Source organism: Epinephelus lanceolatus, chromosome 7, assembly GCF_041903045.1.
Source record: "Epinephelus lanceolatus isolate andai-2023 chromosome 7, ASM4190304v1, whole genome shotgun sequence".
NCBI classification, from domain to species: Eukaryota; Metazoa; Chordata; class Actinopteri; order Perciformes; family Serranidae; genus Epinephelus; species Epinephelus lanceolatus.
Window position 1 is genome coordinate 34,494,243 of NC_135740.1, and position 11,974 is coordinate 34,506,216.

Below are 11,974 nucleotides of genomic sequence, written 5' to 3' on the forward strand. Positions count from 1 at the left end.
TCCGCTACAAGAAACTCTTCAAAATCACGTTTAAAGTCATCCATTGCAGCTACTATAGTATCCGGAGATATCGCTAGGCTAAATAAACAGCTGAGTTTTGTTTACAAGCTACGTCTGTGCCTGCTCAACGGTGTATCCCTCCACGGATCACAGCGCAGGACGTACTGACCCCCTATAAGCGCAATGCTAACCGCTGAGACCCAGCCACTGGACGTACAGACACAAAAAAGATATCGATCATGTTGTCTCAATATGAAAATGATAGAGAAAGGGCATACCTCACAAATGGTCAGAGTATTCTTTTATGTGAAGATACACAGTGAAGACATAACATAATCCTAACACAGCAAAGCTGTTACCTGCAGCCTTCGCTTGCAAAGCTAACGCTACTAACGTTACGTCAGTCCAAGTAATTAGTGGAAACATGCTAACATGCTAACGTTACACACAAATTAGTAGTAAAGTAAGACCTGTTCATAAATGTTCTGGTGTAGCTCTGAATTTCTTATAAACTGAGGACAACTGCCTGCTGTATATTTGTGTTCATGGTCACAGTCACAGATTATTTTAGATGATGCTCCTTCGTTATCCGCCATGACATCAAAAGTACAACCATGTCCTCATAGATACATCTCTGGTAAAACTGTTAGGTGTTATGTGTTCAGCAATGCCCGTTGCATACTGCTTACTCGAAGAACACTGTAAACATGGCTCCTTCTTCTTCTGTGGTTTAATCGCTGCGGGCTGCTGCGGGTGAGCAGAATCTCTTCTGCCTCGGGTGCCGTATTCTGGTTTGCTGACTTCCGCTGTGTGTCCGACCCGAGCGAGGCTACGTTAAATAGCCATATAGAGAAAGGCTTTGTTGTCGCTGTTGGGTTCAAATAAATATGCGGATCTTCAAGGGGGGGTGATACGAACTAGGGACAGTTTTATTAATGGTAAAAAGTTCCGCACAGCTGCTTTAAGAAAGAACACAATACATTGCTATAATGTCAATTATAGAAATTAAGAGATGTAAAAATCTTTCACCATCCTTTCCTACAGTAAAGCTGATTACCTTAAAATTTCCGGGTCCTGACAACAACAGAATCTCACTGGACAATGCTAACATAGTCATTGTGAATGATAACATGTTTACCACCATCACCATTGGGTGTTTCAGCATGCCAACATTTTATAAGCTGAGGGTGATGTCAACAGTCTGGCAGCTTTTTGGCTTATTACCTCCGCCAAGGAGGTTATGTTTTCGCCGGCGTTGGTCTGTTTGTTTGTTTGTTTGTCTGCAAAATAACTCAAAAAGTTATGAACGGATTTTGATGAAATTTTCAGGAAAGGTGAATAATGGGACAGATGATAGCAGCAATTAAGACGTTGAAAATAGTGCCATCTGGTGGCCGGAAAGCACGTCTTGTTCTACTTGCTAAATATTGTTGTAATTCTAAAGTTGAAATTAATGTTCTGTGTTGGAAAAAAAGAAAGTGAAAAACACAAAAAAACATATTATATTTTGTGTTGGTACAAAATAAAAATCAAATAAATACACCACAGTGTCTCCATTGTGAAGGCATATATAACCTAATAATGATAGTGATGCAAATAACTTAACTGTGATGCAGGCTGCAAAATCTGATGCAGCGGGGGAGGGAATATCACCTACTTGGCGGAGGTGTGCACTCTCTGAGTGCTTTTCTAGTTTAATTACAATTTATCCTGTGGGGAAAGTGACTGTGTGGACCAATTTTCATGGCAATCTGTTTTACACAACACCGTAAGTGTTAACCTGCTGGTTGCACTAAATGAAAAGTCAGATTATCACCAGATTTATTCACATACACCCCCAGGGGACCATGAATGTCATGATATTTCAATCTGCGTGCGCACACACACACACACACACACACACACACACACACACACACAAAGAGGAGTTCATTATAGATGTGGATGTTTATTTACTAAAAATGACGCAAGGCATGTTCATGTTTTGAACTGCAGCGATGCAAAGCTGAGGGACTGGGGAAGAAGTCTATCACCTTATATGGTATCACAGAGAAAAGAGACAGAGTTGACTCTTCTCTCGACTCTTTCAAGATGAATCCTTCAAAAAGTCACGTTAGGCAGATGCATCACCACCTCTTTAAAAAAATGTACTGATAAACTGCACAAAAACTGAAACAAAATTATTAGATATGGGATTCACAGTGATACATGTTGTGATGTATGTGATGTTATATAATGTGATATATCATGTTTTAGATTTAGAATGCAAGCACCAGTGCTGCTAAAGCAAAAAATAACAATAGCCTCAATAAGAGGATTCATGGTTTAGATTAATCATATATCATAAAAGCCCTGACATCAGTGTAGATGGTCTCTTCTTGTCTTTGATTTCTTCTCCCTCCTCTGCCAGCTTTCCTCCTGGTAAAGTTTGGTGTACAATAAACCAAAGACTCTGCATTTCTCTGAGGAAACAAGTGCAAAAATTGAAAATGAGAGCAGATTTTATTGTGTATACATGTAAATAAATAAACATTACTGACAACTTTTCTTTAAAATCCTCACCTGCTGACTTTGCTGATCACAACTGGCTGTCGCAGCATTTGTTTGCAGAGTGGCAGCAGCTGTATTATTAAAAAAAAGATAAGAGATCATAAAAAAGGAACGGATTTAACTTCATTGAAGATGAATGACACTGCACGTTGATTTAAACACAACAGAAATGTGAACTGAATGATATAATCTTGTGTGAAACACAGTTCAATAGATAAATGTATGAGTAATGTCTCTCACCGTTGAAACAATCGCAGGATTTTGTCCTGATGGCATGAACAAGGACGGCTATAACAATCAGACTTAAAGCCAAAGCAGCACACACCAGAAACAGAACTGTATTCTGTGAATCACAGCGGCTGATATCTGAAAAATTAAAGAAACAATCAAAGTTATGAAATAGTAATAAATATTTTATGTTAATAGATAAGATGATGATAATTCAACTATTAGATAGAAACAGGGTGCACTTACCTTCAATGTCCAGTTTTGTTCCATTTCCAAATAATATCTCTCCACATGTGGCCACAGCACAGTAATAAGTCCCAGCATCAGAGGAGCTGACGTCCTTAGAGAAGCTGTAGACACATTTCTGTGGAGAGTGAGCTTCAGGACTCTTCTCACACTCAGCACTGTTTCCATATGCGTAAATGGCACTAGGATGAAATTCATCTGATGCGGCTCTGAACCAGAACACACTGTGATTTCCTGGACATGACTTTTTCTCAGAGTCAGAGAGGACTGAACACTGCAGAGTCACTGAGTCTCCTGGACGGACTGGATCAGATGGATCTTGAATGACAGCAGTGATATCAGGTTCTGGTCCTGTGAAATTGAGAAGAAAATTTAAAACTTCAATTACTCACTTTTAAACAAAAGACAAATGTCGACATAATTAAAATAAAGCTGTAATTAAAATGAGATATGTATTTACCTTCAACTCTCAGGTCTGCTCCTTTCAAAAGTGTGAAGTCTTGTTTGAATTTCTTCACACAGAGGTAAACTGCTGTATCACTTCGCCTTACATTTTTAATGTGCAAGACAAATTGTCCACGCTCTTCTGTGGCTGTAATGCGAGGATCACTCTCAAAACTATATGTTTTCGCTAATACTTTTGGAATGTCTCCAGAAACAAGCCTGATCCAAAAAATGCTTCCTGAAGACTTGCGGGGACAAGTCAGTGTCACATCAGCTCCAACTCCAACAGTCTTTGTCTCAAAGATCTGGTTTACTGTGCAACCTGAAAAAATGAACTTTACATTAACAACAATCATATGTGCTCTCTCCTAAATTACTGCAAGAACATGACAATACTTTAAATATATATCTGTATATATTATAAACTTATAACATATATCTGGAGTAAATCTGACCTCTGTAAATATACTTACGTCCAATATTGAGCACGAGCAGCAAATAAAATATGATCACCATTTTCATGTTAATCTTCTTGTAACTGCAGCTAAATTAGAGCGTATTAGAAGATGATTCACCCTAATGTAATCATGGAAAGTGGGAGGGAACATTTCAGAGCAATCTGATTGGCCTCTTATTATGTTGGCATTTCACCGTACTTACACAGAGGAAATAAAATCTGCCCGCTTTCCTACATGAAACAAACCCAACAGCACGCCTCTGTTTCATGTGTCTGTCTTCAGGTTTCTATAACTGACACTGAGAGTAAACACAAGTTAATGCCTTTGTCTTTGAAACTTAACTTTCTCAGTTTGCAATGCAGGATTCCTGTCATAAATCTGTTGTCTCTGAGCCCACTGAGAGATGGAAATGACAAAGTCAAATATGAATATATTTCCAAATTAAATTAAATAACTGCCACTTTTTTGTATATATGTTGGACTGTCGGTTACTGTTTGTAAACACAAGTTAAAGTAACAGCTAACACCAGATTTGGTATTTTGTCTCACAGATTTTTTTCAGCTACATTTTAAAAAGCCCCGACCTGACCTGAGCTCTGTGGGGATACACGCCCATAAACGCCACGAACACAGAAAATAAAAATAAAATAAGAACCACGCAGAGGGCAGAGTCTCTGCAGGTAAATACAGTCACACACTTCAGTGGGTCATAAGTGAATCAATTTGAAGATCCTCTTAATGGTTTTTAAAGCTTTAAATGGTCTTGGTCCTAATTATTTATCTGATTTGCTTTTAACATATGAGCCCTCTGGAACTCTCAGGCCTTCAGGCAGTGGCCTTTTAATTACTCCAGAAGTTTTAAGCAAAACATATGGTGAGGCCTCCTTTTATCACTACGGCCCACGTTTGTGGAACAGTCTGCCTGAGGACCTGAGGAAAACAGAGAATGTGGACATTTTTAAAAGCAAACTCAAGACCTAGCTTTTTAGTCTGGGTTTTAACTGAATTCTATTTATTTTATTATTTTTATCTGTTAGATATTTACTGAATTGTAATTGATTCAGTTATCTTTATCTCTCTATAGTACCAATTATCTTCTCTCTGGTGTTTCCTCACTTCAAAGTGGTGAGTGTAGGATAGTGTTTTCTCAGTGTTTTTAAATCTGCATGCGTGTATGTGTGTGTGTGTGTGTGTACCTGTACGTATGTGTGAGTATGTGTATGAGAAAGGGGGATATCTCGTGTCTATTGTTTGTTATTTTTATGTAAAGCACTTTGGGCTGCTTCTTTTGTATGAAAAGTGCTCTGTGAATAAAGTTTGATTGATTGATTGATTGATAAGTGATGATTGAGAGGGATTACTGCTGTATGAGTCTATACATTGGATTTAATCCTCCACAACCTACCTTTAACAAAGTGAAGATTTCCAATCAACTTTTTTTCAAAGCTGAATATCAATGAAAAAGGGCACTGATACCACTAGCCTTAAAATATATTTGCATGACATGTAATTTACCTGTTAGTCTATGATAGTATATCCAATCCAGCCATTTGCCACAGTGACAAAGACAGAGGAGCCATCGTAAATACTGAGCAAGCCAACCAACTGAGATGCTCCACATCATCAGTGATGACCCGCCCACTCTGCCTGTCAGTCACATCAGCAGGAAGAGCACAGCGTACAGAGGAGGGCTGTTAAACCACCCATCCTCTATACTCACTTCACTTCTTTTCAGAGAGCTGCTGACAGACAGCAGCAGAGCGGCACTCTCACAGTATCACAGGAACATTCACCTGGAGCTGATTTAGAGTTTCTGACCTACATGTTTTTATCTGAGGGAGAGAAGCCATGTGACCCTGGGAGAAAACCACTAATGAGATACACCAGTGATTAACAAGGTGATTAACATGTGTAAAACAAACCATAATGTATGGTTGACACTGTCACTATGACAGTAACAGGAACACCTGACAATATAATGCAGTCCAACACCACAAACTCTGGAATCAAAATAATGATTAAACAGAGTTCAGGTTTCCCGCCAACTTGAAAGGTGCAAGGAGAATAAAAATAGATATACAGTCAACCCATCTATCTATAGGACCAAAACTCATCACATTTGTTCGACCAGCAGGTTGTGGTTTGTGCTTTTCATCACGGTCAACATATTGTTGACAACGAGCCAAAACACCCTTTGCACACACAGACAAACACACGCTCACAGTTACGATAAACAAATGCTGCATGGAAACTTCAGCATCGTTGTGGTCGGGCTTCAAACTAAGGTGTCAGTACAAAGAGGCTGTTCTACCTTTCTCACTCTGTGTTTCAGCCTCAGGACGCTGGGCTTTACTGCTGCTGTCAAAAGGAAAGTTGAACAACACTATATAACTGTTATGTTTATTTTTAATATCACAAGAACTCACAAAGGTGGGTGAAGGGTTCAGGAGGGTTGGACACACACCATGACCCAGTTGCACTTACTCTCAGTTGTTTGGTGCTTGTCACTGGTGGTAGCTGTCAGAGGGAGGAGGTGCTAATCACTCACTGGTCCCACCCTGGTCTTTCTGTCAGGAGCAGGAGTTTGAACTGTGATCTGTAGTTTGCCTGATTATCTGCAGACAGGTTTGACAGCCTTGCTAACGTCACTTGGTGCAGTTATGGACCGGCAGCCTGTTCAAATTAATGTTGAATAAAACAATGAATCTATATTAAAATTAAAACAAAACATAAACTAATGTGCATCTGTGAAATTGTAAGATTGCAGTTGTTGACACCTTTGTTTGCATATTTAAAACCACAGGACTGATAGATATTTGTACTGTGAATGAGCACATTAACAAGGTGAAAAGTTAGCCTGCTGAAGCCTCTTGTATCTCTCCTCTCACTACACATCCTGTTGAAGCCCATCGTCAGGTCTGTTCTGAGTAAACAGCCTTGATGGTTGGTCAAAGGGAGGAGAAACGGCCCACCACAGCCTGTGTCTGTCAGTGTAGCTGTTGCATGTGGCTTTGCTTGACATGCAGAGGGTCTTTACAAAGTGCTGTGAGACCAGAGAGATGGAGGGGTATCTCCTTAATTTTTATTCTACAGTGTGCTTTTTTATCAACAAAGGAAGACTAACTGTGTCCACAAAATCAAATGCTCTGTATGTGTTTTTTTAGCCATGCTTCTGATTACAATTGTGAGAAGTTGTGATGGACAGATACACAGCCATTCACAATCAAACCACAAAACCAAACATAAGTTTATCTGTGAGTTTTCACATTTCTTGGTTTTCTGTGTGGTTTTGGCCACATTTCCTCTCACCTTTCTCTTGCAACTGTCCCTCATACCTGAACGCTAACACCTACACTGTAGCTACGGATATTTCACAAGTCCTCTTTATCTCCTTTTAGTGTTGATTCGGACGCCAAATTGGATTACGCAAACACAACAACACAACCTCCAGGTCCAGGATGAGTTAAGCCCTCCAAAAAATAACTGTGGTTTTAGTTAGAATGAAATATGTGTGTGAAACTGTCAACTTCATCATGAGAACAAAACATGAGGCCTAGCTGTTGATGGTCAGTAAATATTGGAGTTTCACTGTGTGAGAGTGTTGCTCGAAGAAAAGTTCCCATTAAACAGATACAACATGTTACCAGAGAACTACACACAGTGTGCCTGTCAAATCCCTGGGAAGTTCTCATGGTTAGAAACTTGATAAACGCCTCTTTGTACGGTTATTTAAATGCTTGACGAATTTCAATAATTGTGTCAGTTTTTAAATCTTATATTAAATCTTGAATTAAATCAGGGTTGAGACACAAAATATGTCACATTGTTTCACTTGCAGGCAAAATGAAAACAGTATACAGTCCCCATTAAATTTTTCTCTTATTTAATTTAATTTCATTATTTTGGCATTAGTTAAACCGTTTGGATTTTTAAAACAAAATCAAAGTAAACTCTATTTTCAAAGTGGTCAGTGTTTGCTTTTTTTTCCAGAAGCAAATATAAAATGCTTTCACTGTTAAGTCTTCATAGCAAATTGTGAAAATCATTGGATTTAAAGTGTGGTAAAAGATCAACATGAGCAAGAAAAATCAAGCAATATGTAATTACTGCCATTTTAGTCTCATCAGTTATTGCCTTAAAAATATTTTATTTATTTCTACTGTGTTAAAAACATTGAAAAAGAAAAACATAGGGTGCCCAGTTGCTGAGTGGGTAGAACAGGCATCCCATATACAAAGGCACTGTCCTCACGGCAGCAGCCGTGGGTTAGATTCCAGCCTGCAACCCTTTGTTGCATGCCAACCCACCTCTCTCTCCATTTAACACATAGGGCTCTAGTTTCGCAGACCAGGCGAGGTGGGGGCCAACTGGGTGTGGCCAGGCGGATTTTGCAAGTTTGGCACACCGTGCGCGCTGGCCCAGCTACTCCTCTTTCCCACCTCCGTCCCTCCTACCTGCGCAAGTCGAAAAGAGGGAGGAGAGAAAGCATGGAGTGGGTTTTACACACATCACACCAATCAAATGAGCCCCTCTCCTCGCCCTTAAATGCGCCTTGCGAAGGTGTAATGAGAGTTTACTCAATTCGCCATTGCAGAAGAGAGCAGCAGCGTCAGACAGCCAAACTTCTCCCAGGAGGAAACTGATGTTTTGGTCCGAGAGGTCCAAGCTCGCAGTGTCCGAATATAGGGAACTGCGAGCAGACCTCCACGGGCTGATGATGCAAAGGTGGCCTGGGAGGAGGTCACCACAATTGTAAATCAATGTTGCATTTCTCTCGTGCGCGCTCTCTCTTTCTCTCTCGCAGTCTCACTCTGTTTCTTTTCTTTTGACTTTTCTAAGATGACAGATGCTGAATATATACTCCCTATCTGATGCTGTGGCTGTTTGTGGTTGGCTGAGAGGGATGTGAACTCATTAGTTTGCAGCTGTGTTAATCAAATCAGGTTGGGTTTCCATTACGCGTGCCAAACGGTGCCAATCCCCTTTGATCTGACATCAGATGTGACGGGACAGTCGATATAGAGATACATTTATGTGCTGATTGCAGATAGTTGCAATGAATAGTGGTTTTGTGGCTATTTATTTTATTGTTAATGTGCCTGACATTCTGGAAACCTGCCTGTGAGGTTTTGGTGATGTGTGTGCGCACTGTCCGCCGGTCAGCCAAACGTCGGCTTACACCGGCTGCGCTCCGCCTGCACTGACAGTAGACCTGGTTTCAGATGGTGAGCTTTTAGCACACCTTCGGCGAAGCCTTTTGGAACGAAACTGTCACTGCGCCAAGCTGGATCTGTCGACACCCCCCTGCTGCGCCGCCACACCCATCTCAGTGCACCTCGGTCTGCCAAACTACCAAACTGAGCGCGCCTCGGGTTGCGCTGCTCGAAACTAGTTCTGCGAGGGATTCGCCACCCTGCGCCACCCTGTGCAAACTAGAGCCCATAGACTATCCTATCTAATATAGGCAAAATGCCAACAAAAAAGACCAATCGCCAATCTCATTTTTTCATACTCAATGAATGCTGCAATGAGTGCAAATAGTTATTTAAAAAGCAACAAATCACAAGTAAACATTTAAAAATGAGACAAGAAATACACCATTTTGAAAGAAAAGCAAAAACAAAACTTTTGAAAAACCTGAAAATGGTTCACCTCAAAATTCAAACTCCCTCCTCCTTCAAGGTAAATCTTTCAAACTGCATGTCTGAGTGGTAGCACTAATCCTCTTCATACTTTAATTAAAAAACATGAAAAAGAATATCACTCAAAGCAACTAACATAATAGTGTTTTGCATCATGATAATCTATAAAGCTTTAATATAATAAGAGCATAAAAAGTCACACAATGGTTGCAAACAGACAGAACATGATGTCAGAACGACACGTTAAACATATTTAAAGGTTATCCAATTACAAAATTGTTACAATTATCAGCTGTGAAATTGAAGCAAAGTAAATGTTTACAACAGTGTAACAAACAAAAATGATGCTAATTTTTAATCAGCAAATCCAGCAGATGTTAATTTCTCACTAAGGTCCTGACATCAGCGTAGGTCGTCTCTCCCTCTGCTGCTTTTACATTCCTTCGGTCTGCTCGGCCAGTTTTCCTCTTGGTGAAGGTCGGTGCAGAATAAGCCAACGAGTCCTCGTCTCTCTGAGGAAATATATAGAAAAGTATAATGAGACGACAGATTTTAATCTGTAGGTATGTCGGGGTAAAAATATGCCAATAACTTTTCCAGCTACATCTTTTCTTTATATACTTTACCTGCTGACTAGCAGCATTTGTTTGCAGAGCGGCAGCAGCTGTATCATGAAATCAAACAAAGATTAAAGATAAAAGATGCTGTTTGGTAATTTACACAAATCATTATTCTAAATCCTGTGAAGTTAGATTTTGGACTGATGTATGAGAAGCTTTAATTACCATTGCAATGATTACAAGTTTTCTTCTTGATGGTATAAATCAGGAAGGCAATAACAGTCAGACTTAAAGCCAAAGCAGCAAATAACAGAAACAGAAGTGTGTTGGCCTTCTGCAGATCCCACATGTTGAGCTCTGAAACAACATCAGGAGCAAATAATGAAAGTTAATAGCTTTTCTGACAAGATGTTACAGTATAATGGAAACTAAACTTTTGTAATACATTATTTTAATCACTTCTACTGGATTCAAAATTAATGATTATAAAAGATTAATATGGAAATATTCTGCACTTACCTTGAATGACCACTTTTGCTCCATTTCCAAATAATATCTCTCCACATGTGGCCACAGCACAGTAATAAGTCGCGGCATCAGAGGAGCTGACGTCCTTAGAGAAGCTGTAGATACATTTCTGTGGAGAGTGAGCTTCAGGACTCTTCTCACATCCATCACCGTTTCCATGACTGTAAATCAAACTTGGATGAGATTCATCTGATGCAGCTCTGAACCAATAAACTCTGTGTTCTTCTGGACATGTTTTCTTCTCAGAGTCAGAGAGGACTGAACACTGCAGAGTCACTGAGTCTCCTGGACGGACTGGATCAGATGGAAAGTCTTGAGTGACGGCAGTGATATCAGGTTCTGGTCCTGGAAAATGTAAAGATAAAATGACATGTTTTACTCACTTTAATAAAATTAAAAGTAATGAAAATTTTAAATTAATATGCTTTAAACCTTTTCTATACAATATGGAGACATAATTTGACTTATAATGAGTTGTGGAAACACATATACATGTAGAAAAATCATATTATGTAAACTGATGGTAAACATGTTGGACTAAAGCATGGTTATTTTTTGTCAAGTAATTTAAAATGTTGATTTACCTTTAACTCTCAGAAGTGTTGATTTGGAAAATGTCATGTCCTGTAGATTTACTTTTAAACAGTAGTAAAGTCCAGTATCACTCAGCTTTGTCTCATGAATATGCAGAATAAATGATCCAGGCTCTTGTTTTGCTGTAATGTGAGGAGTCTTGTTAACACCTTTAGAATCAAAGACAAATGTTCCTCCCAAGAATTCAGGTGTTTTTCCAGAAACAAGCCTGATCCAAAAGAGGGTATCATAGGACTCAGATGTCTGGCGAGTACAATTCAAAGTCACATCATCTCCAACTTCAACAGTTGTCGTTACAAAGACGTGATCGTCTGTGCATCCTGAACATAAAATTAAATGGAGCAGTGATTAACAACAGAGAAAGAAAAATGTACACACTGTACTAAATTACTGTAAGAACATAATATTTTAAATGTATATCTGGAGTAAATCTGACTTCTGTGAATATACTTACGTCCCACTCTGAGCATCAGCAACAAATAAAATATGATCACCATTTTCATGTTAATCCACTTGTAGCTGCAGCTAAATTAGAGCGTATTAGAAGATGACTCGCCTTAATGTAATCATGGAAAGTGGGAGGGAACATTTCAGAGCAATCTGATTGGCCTCTCGTTATGTTGGTATCTCACTGTATCACCACAGTGGAAATAAAATCAACCATCTTTCCAACCTGAAACAACACAACAGCACACTTTTGTTTCATGTTTCAGGGTGGGTTTCT

At 39.4% G+C, this 11,974-nt stretch overlaps 1 protein-coding gene and 1 pseudogene across 2 annotated transcripts in view; both read right to left on the reverse strand.

Annotated features, from left to right (window-relative positions):
* The window catches only part of LOC117260866 (signal-regulatory protein beta-2-like), a 28,674-nt pseudogene extending 16,910 nt beyond the window's left edge, over window positions 1–11,764 (reverse strand). Inside the window, exons 1-2 of the transcript XR_013491836.1 lie at window positions 11,705–11,764; window positions 11,241–11,570 (exon numbers count right to left, since the gene is read on the reverse strand). The product of XR_013491836.1 is annotated as a signal-regulatory protein beta-2-like (transcript). The remainder of the gene's footprint in view (window positions 1–11,240; window positions 11,571–11,704) is intronic.
* On the reverse strand, window positions 2,020–3,995 carry LOC144463892 (signal-regulatory protein beta-2-like). Its single transcript, XM_078169655.1, has 6 exons — window positions 3,942–3,995; window positions 3,485–3,790; window positions 3,025–3,375; window positions 2,791–2,916; window positions 2,563–2,621; window positions 2,020–2,462 (listed from the first exon to the last, which is right to left on the reverse strand). Exons 1-6 carry the CDS (start codon window positions 3,988–3,990, stop codon window positions 2,331–2,333), a joined length of 1,023 nt encoding a protein of 340 aa, XP_078025781.1. The 5' UTR covers window positions 3,991–3,995; the 3' UTR covers window positions 2,020–2,330.
* Window positions 11,765–11,974: the final 210 nt, after the last annotated feature.